Raw genomic sequence first — 17,601 nt, forward strand, 5'->3', positions numbered from 1 at the left:
TTGAAAAAAATCTCTCTAGCTCTCCTCTTTCCTGAGACGTACTCTGCATGAACACAGTTTTCTCCTTTTTTCCATCACTCACTGATTCACACTCAACATTTAATGTGGATCATGTGAAATCATTTGGCCACAGTAGTACATCTAATAAGCTGTCTCTCTCTCGTACTCTCTTTTTGTATGTGTGTGTGTCTCTCTCTCTTTGTCTATCTCACACTCTCTTTTTGTATGCGTGTGTGTGTGTGTGTGTCTGCGCGCGTGTGTGTGTGTGTGTGTCTTTATCTCTGTCTCTCTCTCTGACCTACTTTTCTCGCCTGGCTGTAGTTTGAAACTTTTGGGGCTCCAAATTTCCACTCATTATTTCTGCAGACCTGTTTGTGTGTGTGTGTGTGTGTGTGTGTGTGTGTGTGTGTGTGTGTGCATGTTTATGTGGTTTATGAGAACACAAATTTGTATAATAACATGGGTATGACATAGGTATTACAACGAGAAGGTGATTTATGAGGATACTTTCAGTGTCCCCGTAATTCAAAAGGCTTATAAATCATTCAGAATGAGTTTTTTTGAAAATCTAAAAATGCAGAAAGTTTCCTGTGAGGGGTAGGTTTAGGGGTAGGGTTGGTGTAGGGCAATAGAAAATACGGTTTGTACAGTATAAAACCCATTACGCCTATGGAGAGTCCCCATAAACCATAAAAACAAACCTGTGTGTGTATGTGTATGTGTATGTGTATGTGTATGTGTGTGTGTGTGTGTGTGTGCGTGTGTGTGTGTGTGTTTGAGGGAGAATGATAGAAAAATGTGGGTAATATAGTATCATTTGTTGACATTAGTTTATTCATTACCTAACATGAGCTATCATTAATTGACATATTTACAGCATTTATTAATCTATTAATATTAGTTATTAAAAATGCAGTTGTTCATTCTTCATGTTAGTTCATTAATCTTTAGATTTTAAAAATGGGTTTATAGCATTAAGATTAATAAATGCTGTAGAAATGTGTATTGTTAGTTCATGTTAATCTAAGTGGTTATTGTATATAACTAGTTATAGTTATTAATTATTGTGGTTATGTTATTTGCATTTATTTTTTTATTAGTTTTTGTTTTTTAAAGACTACTATTTAGCTATATTTTTCCCAGTTAAAAAAATGATATTCAACATATTTCATTTAATTGCCAAGACAACATTTGTAATTTTCATTGAAGTTTAGCTAGACAAGTTTACTGCTTAGTTGCTTTTGCAGCTTACAGATCAGTCATATCAGCTTAACCAACATTCTGTTATACATGCAGCAGCCCAGACAGTGTCTGGACTGAAAACACTTAAAAATGTTTGGATGTCATTTAATTGGACAATAAAAGCAAGTGTGGTTTATTATCTAATCACAATCAGACGGTTTAAAGTTTGAATTAAGTGACCAAATACATTGGTATTTTTTGAGGTTTGATTTGCATACAGGTGACAGATTTGAATGTCAGTTGAGCAAAAACACATGTAACACACAGAATATTCTAGATCACAGAAGCCTGTGTGTCTTACATATGAGTGTTCAGACACACACACACACACACACACACACACACACACACGCACACAGAGGGTTCAGTATGAACTCTCAGGGCTGAATATTTGAAATGTTTGTCCTTGACATTCCCACGCTCTCAAACACACACACATTATCTTTAGTTTAGCAGGCAAACCCTGATAATTAGATACATTAAATTCTTTCCCACATTACAGTTCCACATACTCCATATCACTGAACCACAGCAGCTAATGTGGATGGTCAATAGGTGTCAGTGTTGTGTGTTAGATACTGTGTGTGTGGAAACAGATGTCGCAATGTGATTGGTCTGTGTGGTGATGATGCTCATGTGTAATCTTCAGATGAGAGACTGTGAGTGAGTATAATGGCTGATTATGGTCTAAGGCAGTTGAAACAGGAAATATATTCATCCAGAATGTGTCTGTGAGGGGAATTATTGTGCTTCACTAACAGTCTGGGTTGAACTGTGTGTCCCTTTCAGAGATTGACCATGATGAAACACAGTTTCCACCAAAATACTACAGTTAATTGACAAATGACAGAATTTAACTGTTTCAATATCAAAATTGTTGTGTATGTTTATAGACACTGTAACCGGTTACCATTTTTGACCACATTTTTGATCAGCAATATGGGGTGCTGTGTGTACATTAATGAGGAAAAAAAATAACTTAAATGATTTTAGCAAATGGCTGCAATATAACAAAGAGTGAAAAATTTAAGGGGGTCTGAATACTTTCCGTACCCACTGTATATATATAATTAGTTTAATTTATATTAATACATTTAAGAAGTTTAAACTTAAGGAATGTTGCTTAGCATAGTAACAGCAGTGGAAAAAGATTGTAATTCATAAGATTATTAATACTGTATATATTTTTTTAAATATGAAAGCAGTAATAAAATATAATAGGTAATAAAACAGTATAAAATAGTATTGTAATATAGTAATAGTATAAAATAGTAATAAAAGCTAAAAATAAATAGTTTAAATAGGTTTTAAGGAAATTTTATTACATTTAATAAAAATATTTCATGAAATCTGGACAAGTTACATTTATATTTGTCACTTTGAACACTAAATTGAAATGTCATGTCGACCAGCGTAGTGCAGTTAATGTTACAACTGTAAAACTATGATAAATAAATATGATATCTCTTCAAACAGGAGAATGTGATATTTTGGTGGACACTTGAAAACAGGAGTGAAATGCCTATTATGTGTTATAAAAAAGAAATCTTAATTTTAATCATCTTTTTTTAAGTGATGTGGCATGTAATAATATATGTAAAATATAATAAGCAGCAGGGAGAAAATCTCTTCAGATCAGTGCGCTGTTCCTGTACCGCACCTCATGGTGGTGTGTGTGCACTGCAGACAGCTCTGTGTGTGTGTGTGTGTGTGTGTGTGTGTGTGTGTCAATAACGCATTCATGACACACACCTGATGCCGGTGTCACACGCATGAGTGTGTGCACGTCTGCCTGTCTCTCTCTCCCCCCTGAAGTGATGGCTTCTCGGCAGTCTGTAAGAATGGCAGAGAACGACGTAGTGTTTCGGGACAATTCGATGCTTTGAGTGCCCATGCCCCCCTCTCTCGCTCTCCCTCTCTCCCCTTTTCCACTTCCCCTGCTTCCTTCCTTTCTTACTGGCTGCTTCTGAACAGCTCAGAGTGTGTGTGTGTGTGTGTGTGTGTGATGTAGGTTGTCAGGTCAGATGCAAAACCATCTGGCTGCAGATTTTGCGGGGATTACAGTGTGTGTGTGTGTGTGTGTGTGTTTATCGGGGGAGGTGTGTGCTGGTGTTTGTGTGTGTTTATGGGGGAGGGGATATTAGACCCATAAATCTTTAACCTCATGTTGTACAAAGAGGACCTGATTGAAACCATCTGTCTATACACACGTGAAAACAAACCTGAACCCGTTCACCATATGAAAACACACACACTTTCAACAAACTATTTTGAACAGACAAAATATTTTTAAATCATGCTGTCCTTCCCCTTGTGGGTGTGTGTGTGTGTGGGGGGGGTACAGTATTGCTCTTGGTTCAGTTGTTATGTAGGTTAATGCATCAGTGTGTGAAAGATAGGGGGCGCCGTCTGCTTTAACTTGTGTATCAGAGGATGTTTACATTCCCATGATCCTTTGCTTCTCGCTCTTCTGATGTCACTTTGGCTGAGACTGCTGCTCTGAGATTCTACATATGTGTTTCAGCAGTAATAGTTCATGTGTACTAATAAAACTTCATGTGCGTGTTTCAAATAGCAATGAGAGTATTATCCATGTATAATGTTAATTGTCTGTGTGTGTTTAATGTTGCATTTGTGTGTTTCAGATGATGAGACTGGTATCATGGATGGTTTGTTGGAGGCGCTGCAGTCTGGAGCTGCTTTCAAAAGGAAGAGAGGACCACGACAAGCAGGTAACACACATCAGATTAAAGTTGGTTTATCATGTGCAGGGATTGCTGGTGTTGAGGGAGTACACAATGCAGAAAATCGCTATATTAAAAGTTACCATAGTGAATTGATACACAATAATAGATAAAGAGGAGCATAGAAACATGACACACACACACCAAGTTTGTTGTTTGATTTCCAGTGAAAGCATGATAAAATGTGTACTGGTAAAAGCATCTCCTAAATGTAAATGCAGGGGCAGTATAGACTATTATGATGTTATAAAAGGTTTCTATTTCAAATAAATCCTGTTCTTTTGAACGTTCTATTCATCAGAGAATCCTGAAAAATAAATTATCACAGTTTCAACAAAACTATTAAGCAGCACAACTGTTTTCAACATTGATAATAACCAAAAATTATTAACCAGCAAATCAGCATAATAGATTGAAGAATCATGTGACGCTGAAGCCTGGAGTAATGATGCTGAAAATTCAGCTTTGATCACAGGAATAAATTACATTACATTATAACATACAGTATATTACAATATAAAACTTTTTTAAACGTTAATATTTCAGAATAATACTGTTTTTTAGTGTATTTATGATCAAATAAATGCAGCCTTGGTGAGCAAAAGAGGCTTCTTTCAAAAACGTTAAAAAAATTACCAACCGCACAACTTTTGAAATGCAAGCTTGTTTCAACAGAGATGTTGATCAGAACTGTACACAATAGTAAACCATGTGTGCTTTATTTCCCCTCTTTTCGCTGTATTTTAGACTTACAAAAAGTGTGGAGCAGCGCTGTGTGTGTGTGTAACTGGATCTGTCGTTGAATGGATCCAGATGTGCTGCTATGTGGCAATAATGACCATACACACACTCTCTCTCTCTCTCTCTCTCTCTCTCTCTCTCTCTCTCTCTCTCTCTCTCTCCGCCTCCGCATTCCCGCGCTTTTTATCTTTTGTATTTAGTTCCATGACATACTCTCCCTCATTTTGCCCCCTCCATTCCTCTCTTCAATCAGGCCATTTTTACTTTACCATCTTATATTCCCTCTCTTTTCTATATCGCTCTTCAGTTTTTACTCTGTTTACTTTGCTGCTTCAAACTGTGTATTTTTCTTGGAGTCGAGTCTAACACTCTCTGTGTGTGTGTGTGTGTGTGGCATGAATCATCAGTGGTGTGTTTTGTATTTTTAGCCTTTCTGTAGCAGCACACCCACAAGCTCTGTTCTAAAACCTAATGAGCTCCCTACCTAGACAGCATGTTAAGGTATCATTATGTATATCATGTTATAGAACAGCATGTTATGGCAACAGTATTGCTCTTGGTTCAGTTGTTATGTAGGTTAATGCAACAGTGTGTGAAATATATTCTTGTTTGTGAAATGATGTTACAGCCTCTGTAGACATTACAAATCAGTTAGGATGCTGCCTTTGGAGGTTGACTATGTAGACAACACAGACGGAGCTACACATGGCGCCTGTGACTCAGCCCCTCAACATATGCCACAGACACACACACTCATGCATACCAACACACACCCATTCTGCATATGGATGCGTTCACTCTCTCTCTCACACACACACACACACAGAGTTTAGATGCTTTTAGACAGACCGCAGGCATGCAGTGTGGAGACAGAAGACGCCCTGTGATCTCTGACCCCTGACCCTCTGCATAATGATTCATCAGCCAATCAGAGAGATACTGAGCGACAGATGGCAGCTGCTGCTTTAATCACATGCTTACAAAGACACAAATACAAATATATGTATACAAATATGCTGTGCTGCCTCATATCTGGTGGAAACTACAAGGACTTTTTTTTTTATATTAATTATTGGGCTAAAATCTCTGAGCTTCACAAGGCTTTTGTTAGACAGATTCATGTTAACTTGTGACTGCATTTAACTTGCATATTTCCCGCCAAAATTATGATCATGAAAGTACATAATGAGGATGAAAGTACATACTTGGTACATAATTAGACAGGACACCAGTACTGAGGCATATAACTACCTCATGAAATCTTTAACATATTCCCCTTTGTCATGTATTTGCATCTAGCTAAATTAATTAACTTAACATTTCTTATTTAACTTGAACATTTATAACAATTTAACGTTTATCTACATCTAAAAACTCTTTAGTAGGGCTGCATGAATAATCAACATAAAACCGAACTCTTTTTTTTTTCAAATCGCAAATGCCATAATTTACTTAAATAAATGTATCGGAATAAATTAAGACAGCCATGAATATTAATACTGTATTATTTATTTGGTACAATGCACGTGTGCATACATTGTACTTATTTTTTTTTAAATACCTGCATGTAATTAATTACATTTATAATTACACTGTTGACCGATCCCTATCACCTTAACCTACCCATACCACCAAACCTGTCCCTAACCTTACCCGTTTTGCAATACAATATGAACACACTAAGTACATTGTACATATTGTTTTGATGTAATTACATAGTAGTTAAGGCCACTTAATATAAAGTGAGACCTTATTTTTTTGTTATGTTACAGTGAAATATTACAAAAGTAATAGTTCTTATTTTGGTATTTATTCATTTTTATTTAAGTAATAATAACAATAACTGATATTATTTAATATATATTTTTAATAATATTATTTATTACAAAAAATACAAAAGAATTTACCTGTGTGTGTGTATAAAGTAAACAAAGGAAAAAAGGAAAAAAAAGCAATATAATAAAACTAATCTTTTTTTCTTTTTTTTTCTCAAATTGTACAATAGTGGGTAATGGATCTTAGTCAGGATAGACACCATATTTAATTTGAAATGAATTCAAACAAGGCTTTGACAGATGTTTCCAGAAACTTTCCAGTAGTCATTTTCATCCTTCACAACCTGATTATAATTGTATCAAATTAAATTTAGTCTACATTCACTAAGGTCCATGTTAGGTCAAAGAACATCCACATATGCTACTTAACTACTATTTTTAATGTGCATAATGTACTACTTGGCATGCACAAATCCTAATCTTGCAACCTATTTAGGACAGATAGTATGCAAATGAAGATGTAGCTGGTGTGGATGTGTCTGTTTTTAGGCTGTTCATTAATATACACACATCTGCCGTGTCGTGACCCCACACACACTCTTGACTCCTCCATGAAAGACACACACAAAGAGACAGAGACACACCCTGTGCCCAACACTCACAAACATACAATATCACTTCATAGAGCCCAAACACACAAACACCCACAGAGAAACACACTGTGTGCCAGATGTCCACAAAACACACAGACACACACACACACACACCTCTTTTGTCCAGCTCACAAACATTGAGGCAGGACACACCCTCTGACCATCCCACCAAAAGAGCAACACGCACTGCTGCTGCTGGAGAAACAATACCACACACACTTAATCATGTTAGACACACACACACACACATCAGTCTCAGATGTTCTTTTATGTGATGCAGAAGAGTTTGAGATGCATTCATGATCCTAATGATCCACTGGTCAGAGAGTCAGAAGACTCAATCTTTTATTTATTTATTTAAGTTATTAAGTTAGTATGACAGTGGTGGTCAACAATGACAGTGTGTTTAACCAGGTGATTTATATTTTATTTTTTTATTTTTTTCTGTGAGTAAAAACTAACTTTTCCATTACCAATCCGATTTTTTTTGTCTTAACCAACACGATTAAAAGTAATTTTCTTTAATATTTTGTCTTATTTTCCATTACAAATATCAAAACATTGTTAAATCAAGATATACATAATTGAGATGCAAAATGACATCAAAAGACTTATTTTCTGAAAAAAGATATATATATATTTTCATTTATTTAAAACAATATATTTATTTATTTATTGCCTAAACAAGAAAAAAACTGAAAAACTACTTTTTTTATTTTCATATAATATTTAATAATAATAATATATTTTTTAATATTATTATTCAGAAATTGTATTTTTTTAGACCACACTGGCAGACATTCCTTCTTTTTTAAGAATAAACTATCCTAATTTTGATACATTACAATTAAGTCATGTTGCATCTAAAGTAAATACATCCTGATTTAAAACATTTTAGATATTTGACCTAGAAAATGAGACAAAAATACTGAAGTAAAACAGTGAACTGTAACTAATTGAGTAAAATTAGTAAAAACTATGATTTGTTCGTCTTAGCCAACACTATTAAAAGTAATGTTATTTAATATTTTGTCTTATTTTCCATTACAAATATCAAAACATTCTTAAATCAAGATATACATAGAGATACAAAATGACATCTTAACACTTATTTCCTGAAAAAAAACATGCTTTTTATTTTTGTATTTACCTTTTTGTTTTTTATTTTTAATTATTTATTGCCTAAACAAGAAAAACATTTTAAAAACAACTATTTTAATTAAGTTTTAGATTTTAATGTAATATTTGATAATACTATTTAATTATTATTATTGTTGTTATTCCATCTTTTATTATTATTACAGATATTCCATCTTTTTTAAGAGGAAACTCTCCTAATTGTGAAACAGTTCATTCACATACAAGTGAAAACGAGACTTAAAATTTTACTATCTCAAGTCATTTTGCATCTCAAGTAAATGCATCCTGATTTAAAATGTTTTTGATATTTGACCTGGAAAACTAGACAAAGATAGGTTAAAGAGTAAACTGTGACAACTGACTGACTTTTTCCATGTTGTCTATTTCTAATTCATATCACTCTGTAGTCCTGCAGTGAAATGTCATTGGTTCGAAATCCACATGACTGTATATTAAACATTAAGCATTTTCCGATAAACTGTGATCATCTTGTGGCATTTTAATAAGAAACAACCAAACACAAAATACTTATTGTTGGGAACCTGTTTAGACACAGTGTAGTAATATAAAGTGACCATCATTTTATAGCAGAAACACAACTCTGTTACCATTGTAAATGTTTATAGGGTCCCATCTGTCTGACACTCACAACCCAAAGCTACAAACGCACCCATAACGACTTTTTCTCCCCAACAGACTCAGTGCTGTCTTTATCACAGCTCATACTGGACACCTGCTTGGTAACGTCTGTGTGCGCGTGTGTGTTCAATATCGCTCCGCATGCTTCGTTACAGATGTTTGTTCAGAGATTGTTATCAGTGGCACTGGTGTGTGTGTGTGTGTCCTTTGCATGGTCTTGTTTTGCATACAGGCTGGAGAATGTGAATGGAATATGACACATATAGCACACATATATGATGTTTTGCAGCTGTCTCTTATGTCAGAATATCAATCTGATGGTGTTTACAGGAATATTCCAGGTTATTTTCAACTTCACGTTGAGGAATAGCATGTGCGGCTTACTTTAGATTATTACAGACAATGACTTCAACTCTCAGTTGTATTACACATTTAGAGTAAAACACTTATGAATTGTGAGACATAAGTTAATTATTTTTTTGTTGTTTTGTTTCTCACAATTGACTTTTTTCTCAGAATTTTGAGTTGACATCTCAGAATTCTGACTTTTTTTTTTTTGGTTACTGCGACTGAATAAAAAATAAAAATGGGAATTCATGTTTTTATATATATCTCTTGTCAGATAAGTTACAATAGTTCATATTTTTTTCTTATTTTCAGTATAAACTCTTTTAAATTTGATAATTTTTTCAGACAATGACATTGACAATGACATTTTTCATGACTTGATACCTCAAGTTATTTTCCTTCTCAAGTAGATGCGTCTTGATTTAATTATGTCTAGATATTTGTATTGTTTGCAGTGTAGTGAAGTAATCCTACCTCAAAAAATGGTTTTGGCAAATAATGCATTTACATTTTAGCAATTTAACAACTATATGAGCTTCACATTTATGCTTTTAAACCTTTCAATCCGTAATCTTATTTTTTATTGTAAAATATGGTCCGTTTTGAGGAACGAGTTGAAATCATTGTTTGTAGGGATCAGTAAGTGGAAAATAACCTGGCATATTCATATAAAAAGGTAAGTTGTTGGTTGTTTTTGACTGCAGTGCTTTAAGCAATTACCTTTGAACTCTTACACCTGTGTCTGACTTCAAAGAGTGACCTTTCCAGCTTGTTGTTTGACCTACATGAAACTGAATATCTTTTTAATTGCCCTTTATTTATTATTTCCCTTTCCATTTCAGCCAACAATCGGAGAGGAGCCGGTCAGGCCGTGACAAACATTCTCGCCAAAGAGCTTCTTCAAGAGGTAGCCCCGCCCAGTGCCATGAAAAAGACCCGATTGGAAGCGGAGGACAGGAAAGAGTTGTCTCCGGAAGACACGGGCTCGCTGGAGGACCTCTTAGACGACGCTCCATTACGCTCAAATTAAGGACTTCCTCTGCTGATCCTGCCGGTTAAAAGGACCACGTCTGCGAGGGCGGGGCTCTCGCTAAACCACACCCCTCGAGTAAGCCCACACGGCTTCCTATTGGCCGTCATACTGGAGGAGTGGCCTCATCTCATCACTGTCACAGTCATTTTGTCATTGTCTAGCACTCTTTCTCTAAACACAAGATTTCATCTGTCCGTTATCTCTGTTGTCTGCATTTGCAAAGACTCCAAAGATTTGTATATAGATTCCAGAACATTTTTGTTCCATTCCAAATTCATCTGAATATCCTCTTCTGGTTCCTTTTTAAAACAAACATCTGTTTCTCTTTAACATTTAGCTTTTTTGTTTTGCTCTTTCACTTTAAAACGCATCACATGGCTGAAAGTTTGAAATAAGTCACATTATTGTACTCGAAACGCAATGTGCCAATAATGTCGATCCCATAAATGCATGTTCAATTAGAGTATACTTGGTGTTCTCACTGAGGTTCTGTAGCCATCACAAGGAGGTCTGGTACCTGTTCACAAGATTATTTCTCTCTTCCTGTGCTCTTCTGTTTCTGTCATTTTAAGTGAATGGTGTTGTTTGAATCTCAAAAATACTTGTATTTTTCACTGGCTACAATCAATGAGCCTCATTCATTCCAGTCATTCATAAAACCATTCTTGTATAAATCATTGCATGGAATTAAATGTGACAATTTATGCAAGAATGGTTTCAGATAGAACTGATAAAACATTAGTAAAAAAAGTGCATAAATTGTTGCATTGAATTGAATGCAATAATCTACTTCACAGTGGTTTTCATGAATTGCATTGGTCAGTTATGCGTGTTTTCATAAATGTCCGTCGTGTTTTTGTGTTTGTGCTATAGTTCTATGGATATGCTGATCCAATCTGCTGATTCATACATCACACAATTTTCAGTGGCATTTCACCATCACAAGATAAATCATTTTTAATTTACTGCCAGACATTGAGTAAAAAGTGAACTGGGCAAAAGTAACATTGACAGGTCCTTTGGCATTTATTTCTCTGATAAACGGTTTGATCAAGACAAATCTGAGGGACTGTGGCAGAGCACTTCTATCATTGGTGCTGAAATATCTGCACATAGATTTATTAAACTTTAGTATTTTTCATTGCAGTCTTCAGAAGATGGTGACCAAATGTTCCTGCCTTTGTCGACTGATCACCAGCTGATACTGTTTAACCTTTCGAGCGTTAAGATTGCTCTCGAGTCGTAAACTAAGTTTGTGTCAGTGACACGGGGAAATATGACCTCAGAGTTTCAGCGTTGCAATATGACTTACCTGAATGTTGATGTTGGCTGAAAGTTTGAGGGTAGAGATCACTGTTTAAAGCCATAGCTCGGACTGCATTTGTCAAGAAATCCTGAGAATTTTTCTTTTCCCGATGAAACTATATTAAAATATATATGCATTTATGTAATGTGTGTAAAACGACGTCAATGTTTTGGCAGTGGTCCGTTCTCTAAATGCTGCCTAGAAACTAGTAAGTCCGAAAGAGCTTGAGAACATCCTGCTTTTTTGTTTTTCTGGAGTTTTTGAAGCCAAATTTCCAATTTTTGACATTTTTGTGGACTGCAGTTTTATAAAACTGGGAGCCAACAGATTCTGCTTCAAAGCCGATTGATCGTATTGGTGGTTGTGCAAGTCAGTTTCACTTTATTGAAAAAACTGGATAAAGATCACTGGAAAAACAAAGAGACTGTGTGTTTTCTTTGTTTTGATGTTTTTTTTTAGAACACAGTTTTTCTTTGTCTATTTTTATTGTTGGTTGTTTTATTGTAATAATATAGAGATTGTAATGGTGAGATCCATTTGGTCAAATTGTGTATATTGCGTTTTGACTGTAGAGATGTTTATTCTGGTTGTCTCTAAGCCACACTATTAAAACATCATCTTTAATACTTATTCCATATGGATTTTGTGTGTGTATGTATATTTGTTTGTTTGACTGGTTTTGCTATTATTGGATTGATGGAATATTTGAAAATGCCCTCAATAGCAAAAGGTATGGTACTTGTAAGGTACTTGTAGTAACTGAAATTTACTTATGGACCCCAAAGTATTTGGACTCTTACAATAAACCATATTAAATATTCAAAACCTTTCAATAAAAAAAAATAGTTCAGCCACAAATGAAAATTTGCTAAAAATGTCCTCGCCCTCAGGTCATCAAAGATGTAGATGAGTTTGTTTCTTCATCAGAACAGATTTGGAGAAAGTTAGCTTTACATCACTTGCTCATGAATGGATCCTCTGCAGTGAATGGGTGCCATCAGAATGAGAGTCCAAACAGCTGATAAAAACATCACAATAATCCACAAGTAATCCACACCACTCCAGACCACTTGTGAAGCCAAAATCTATGTTTGTAAGAAACAAATCTATCATTAAGATATTTTTTAAACTTCAAACCATTGCTTCTGGCTAAAATAAAGTCCTCTATGCATAATAACACTTCACCCAGTGAAAAAGTTGTCTTGTCTGAATCAGGAGAGAAATATGCACAGATAAAGCCAAAACCCTTCTAAGCAAATACGGGGGTGGATTTTGCTGTGAGTAGACAACTGTTTCACGAAAGCAAGCATTCTTTTGGATTCTGGACTCATATTTTTGACCTTGAAGCGACAGTTTGAACTTCAAACTCCATAATGATGGATTTGTTTCTTACAAACATGCAGCTTTTCAAGCTTTTCAATTCACAAGATGTTAATTGATGGATTGGAGTGGTGTGGTGTGGATTATTGTGATGTTTTTATCAGCTGTTTGGACTCTCATTCTGACGGCACCCATTCACTGCAGAGGATTCGTTGGTAGCATGATAAATTTCTCCAAATCTTTTGCAGAAACAAACTCATCTACATCTTAAACGACCTTACGGTGAGTACATTTTCAGCACATTTCTGGCTGAACTATTCTTTTATTAAGAACCTCCATAAAAGTATGATATTTTACAGAATGCCATAGTAAATTTCCAAATGGTGCTATGGTGCACTTTTCTAGAAACACATGATAATACCATGGTATTTTTAGGACCTTTTTTGTTAGTGCCTCACATATATATGTATGAGAGTCAATATGCACAAAGTCAATATGACTGTACAGAACACAAATGTGTGGTAACGTTTATGGAACATGTCTTGTGTGTGTAATTTGGTATGACTGGTACAGCATTTATTTGACATTCCTGTGTGTGCATCTGTGTGCTGGTTTTATGTCTCATGAGTGCAGAAAAATGCAGCTATGATTTGGAATTTCCTCTCAGCAAATCCCAGACTAACACACTCACACACACTTCTCTGTTACAACTCATACAGACACAGGGAAAAATGCGTCTTACATTAAACACACAAAACATGAAGGTCACACAAAGTCTGATTTCCTGTTTATGAGTTGTTTGGCACATGGGTTAATTGGGTTAGCAGTTTCTGCCATGTGCTGTGGGGTCCATCTGTTTTTCTCAGTGGTATAGTATGTGGGTTTTTTTTAAGAGATGTTCAATGAGACGAGGAGTTGGGAGAAGGGTGGAATGTTTGCTTTGGAATCCCTCCATTCCCTGTAACCACGGTGATTTTTCCTCCAGGAATAGAATCAGACTCATTCACAGAGCAGCTCATGCCGGATGTGTTTCACTCACAGACTCCTGACAGCATATAGTGCTTGTTTGTTTTGTACATGCATCATTATTACTATCGTTTATACTTGGTGCATAGGCGGAAATACCGGGGGGGACAGGACCCCCCTATCTGAGGGTTGTCCCCCCTAAAAATATGATTAAAAACCACGCTGTGTATTGTAAATAATGTTTTATACTTTAAATAACTTTGTAAGTAGTAACGGGGCAAAAATGCTTTTTAAGTTTAGAAACATTTTGAGTCTCCCCTCCCTTGCCTCACAGTGCTTTGGTCCAAATGCCTGCTTTCCTCTTTTACATCACCTCAGTTGCCGAGTCTGTGGTTTTCCCGTGGAACTGGGCTACTTTAACACTTTTGCCGCGGGTTGAAGCGACCCCAATAACGTGATATGAATGCGAATTTTACCAGGAGGAACCCTGCCGAAAAACGTGTATTTTACCCCCCGGAACACAATTTTTACCAGGAACCCCCTTCGAAACACGATTGGGCTAGTTTTGAGTAGCAATTTAGCAGGTTTTGTTGCGAAAACCCGGCAACCCTGCATCACCTACATACACACACTAGTCCGGTGAGCGAAAACAAGTCAATAGTTGTGGAACTCGACTGTCAAGGCTATTTTATTCACTTAAACATCGGATGAAGTGATTAATTTCTCTTTAATACTGATGATGCCAATGTATTTTTCAATGAGTCCGCTATGTAGCAATAATAACGTTACCTGCTTGAAGGATGGTAATGTCTACAATGGACATGAACAGCTTGAAGTTGTCTAATTTGACACGGTCTCCCTGCTGCACTAATAGTAGTAAGGCTGTGTATACTTGTCTTTACAAGTACAATTTTAGCAGTATTATTTGTGTCCCCTTCAAAAATTGCTCTTGAGAAATTTTGTTTATTGTCCCCCTCAACTGTTAGACTAAATTTACGTCCCTGACTTGGTGTTAGGGGTTTGTTCAAATCACTAACCCTAAATATAAAGACTAATAATAGTGAATGTTGTTTTGTGAATTATAGTTGTTTAATGGAGTGTTTGATGTGCCAGTTGTCAGGCAGTTTGACTCAGGTGCCTCTGTTTTGCATCTTTAGAGCTTCAGAGCCTTTTTTGTGTGTGTTGTTGAATGGAAGTGTGTTGAAGCATGTGAGTGTTTCATGTCTCTGCCTTTGTGGCAGGTTTTCATTAAAGCTTGACCTCTGACCCCTGTGGGAGTTCATAAAACAGTGGCTCTCCACATTCTTACACCCTACCACCACATCGCAGGTTTTGCATTAGTGTTATTAAGTAAAACTATTAAAAACTGTTAAATGAAATACATCTGAATTAAAATATTATAAATGTTAGCTTGGCAACTAACTGAAATATAATAAAGTACTAAAACTACTAAAATTACACTTAACAATAAGGTCTGATTTTGTTCACTAGTTAACAAAATAATGTTTTTACAGCATTTGTTAACCTTAAGTTCAGTGCATTAGCTCATGTTAACAGAAACAACTTTTGATATAAAAAAATGTATTCATAAATGTAGAAATTAATATTAAACTGAAATGAATAAATGCTGTTGAAGTTCATTGAATGCTCATTGTTAGTTTGTCAACTAATGTAGTTACTTAATTTTCGGAAATGAAAACTAATAATTTTTTATTCGTTTTAATTTCTAAACATTAACTACATTAACTAATAAAAATGACAAATGCACATAACAAAATGAATAAAACACATTTACGTCGTAAATGCACAAAAAAACAAACAAAAAAAAAATATATATATATGTTAAAACGATAAGTGGAGCATGTATTAAATTAAATTAAAAATGAATAGAAAGAAAGAAGGTTCAGTCTTACTTAAAACAATTTACATTTAATTGTTAAATGTGTTACTTGTCACCTTTTTGTCATTGTTTGTTTACAGTACTAGCAATTCCTGAATGAAAATTGTTTCTACACTAATTTTTTCAGTGCAGGAAACTAGATGTTCAACAGAGAGAAAGTGAAGTGAAAGACAGGAAGAGAAAAAGAAACATGATGAACTGATTAGAGCTCTTAAAGAAGATAAAAGCAGCTCAGAGTTCTTTTGTTCACGATGAGATGCTGTGTGTGTGTGTGTGTGTGTTGACAATGCACATTTGCTTTCATTTAAACACATTGTTTAAACATAAAGGCATAGAGCTCTTTGTTTATGTGTGTTTCTCATTACAGATCCTCTTCAAAACAACAGACACACACTCTTAATGTCTGGATCCCTTCAGGACTTTTTCTCCTTACACGGCTCCTGTTATATTTCACCCTCTGCTTTGCTTCATTATCTGGTTGTTTGTATTCTTCAGATTCTTGGCCAGTAATTGGCTCGGTTGTGGCCAGACGGCACAATGATGGCCGCATTGATGATGTAATGAGAGCTGGAGTGGCCGGCCAATCGGAAGGCAGGAGACGAGTTCTCAGGCAGCTGATTGGCTGGCTCAGTGTCACGGTGTCTCCAGGTAGCTAGTGAATGTGGGAGAGTATGTGGCTGTTTGTGGAGGGTGGAGTCAGAGAGAGAAAAGGATGGACTGCTAATTCAGAAGTCTTCATTAAGACTTTGGCAGTGAATTTGGACCAAACAACCCAAAACATAATGTTAAGAGTCTCTCAGAGCTCTCAGCAATAGTTCTGGCCTCTCTTCCTCTCTCTTAGCAAATTTCAGTGTTAATTTCAAAGTGCTTTGAATCTGTTTTACACAAAATATTGCCAAATTCTTGAGTCTCTCTGTACAGGGGATAGATGAAGGCAGTCAAAAAGATGAATATGAGAGACAGTGATGGAAAATAGATGGACATCTATTTATTTAATTTTTTTCCAAGAGTTGCTCGTCCAAAATGCTTAAATCTCAAAAGCTTCAATCTGCACATGCGTAAAATGTAATAAAAGCTCACTGAGATGATACAGAGACACAGATGAAACTGTTTCGTGACAGTTTTCTGGCACAATCATTTTATTAGCAAAATATCCCACCACTCACTAGCTGCATCCAGGTTGCACAAAAAAATAAAAAATCACCATTTAAAGCAGCACTATGTAACTTTTGTCACTCTAGCGGTTAATAAACAGAACTGCACACATCCCGCGGAAGAACATTCCATCCAGAGCTACTTCTCTAATTTATGTCTATGGCGATTATCGCAGGTATGTGTTACTCCGCAGCGGTGACGACCCGCCCAGGCTACAATAGTCAAAATATAAGTACTTATTATAAGTGTACCGTAGTGATTCAGAATAAGACACAAACTCGGTTTGGAAGATGAATTCATGATGTATCTCGCTCATTATATACATTTTGCAAATTTTGAACACAGAAAAAGTTACATAGTGCTGCTTTAACCCTAAGTCCATAAAAAACAATTTTCTTGTTTTGAAGCAGGACAGCAACTGACTCTTCGCAAAGACAGAGCATGGTACCTTTGGCATGAAACAAAGTCTAAAATTGTGTCATTTTGTAAGAAATTCAAAACAAAAAATACTGTTTTGTGGCTCTTTAATGTGTCGTGACAGATCACTGTAGCGCCTCAGTTCAAGCAGCATGTGAACCGATCATCTCTTCCTCTTTACTAGTTATAGCATGAAATAAACATGAACGAACATCAGAAGGT

General features: G+C 35.7%; 1 protein-coding gene across 1 annotated transcript in view; it reads left to right on the forward strand.

The window, feature by feature from the left end:
• The window catches only part of LOC107588363 (protein diaphanous homolog 1-like), a 138,356-nt gene extending 126,105 nt beyond the window's left edge, over positions 1–12,251 (forward strand). Inside the window, exons 26-27 of the mRNA XM_016276437.1 lie at positions 3,888–3,974; positions 10,125–12,251. Of these exons, the coding sequence (XP_016131923.1) occupies positions 3,888–3,974; positions 10,125–10,312 (275 nt within the window). The 3' untranslated portion in view covers positions 10,313–12,251. The remainder of the gene's footprint in view (positions 1–3,887; positions 3,975–10,124) is intronic.
• Positions 12,252–17,601: the final 5,350 nt, after the last annotated feature.

The sequence above is a fragment of the Sinocyclocheilus grahami genome, unplaced genomic scaffold (genome assembly GCF_001515645.1).
Source record: "Sinocyclocheilus grahami isolate Dianchi unplaced genomic scaffold, SAMN03320097.WGS_v1.1 scaffold102.1, whole genome shotgun sequence".
NCBI classification, from domain to species: domain Eukaryota; kingdom Metazoa; phylum Chordata; class Actinopteri; order Cypriniformes; family Cyprinidae; genus Sinocyclocheilus; species Sinocyclocheilus grahami.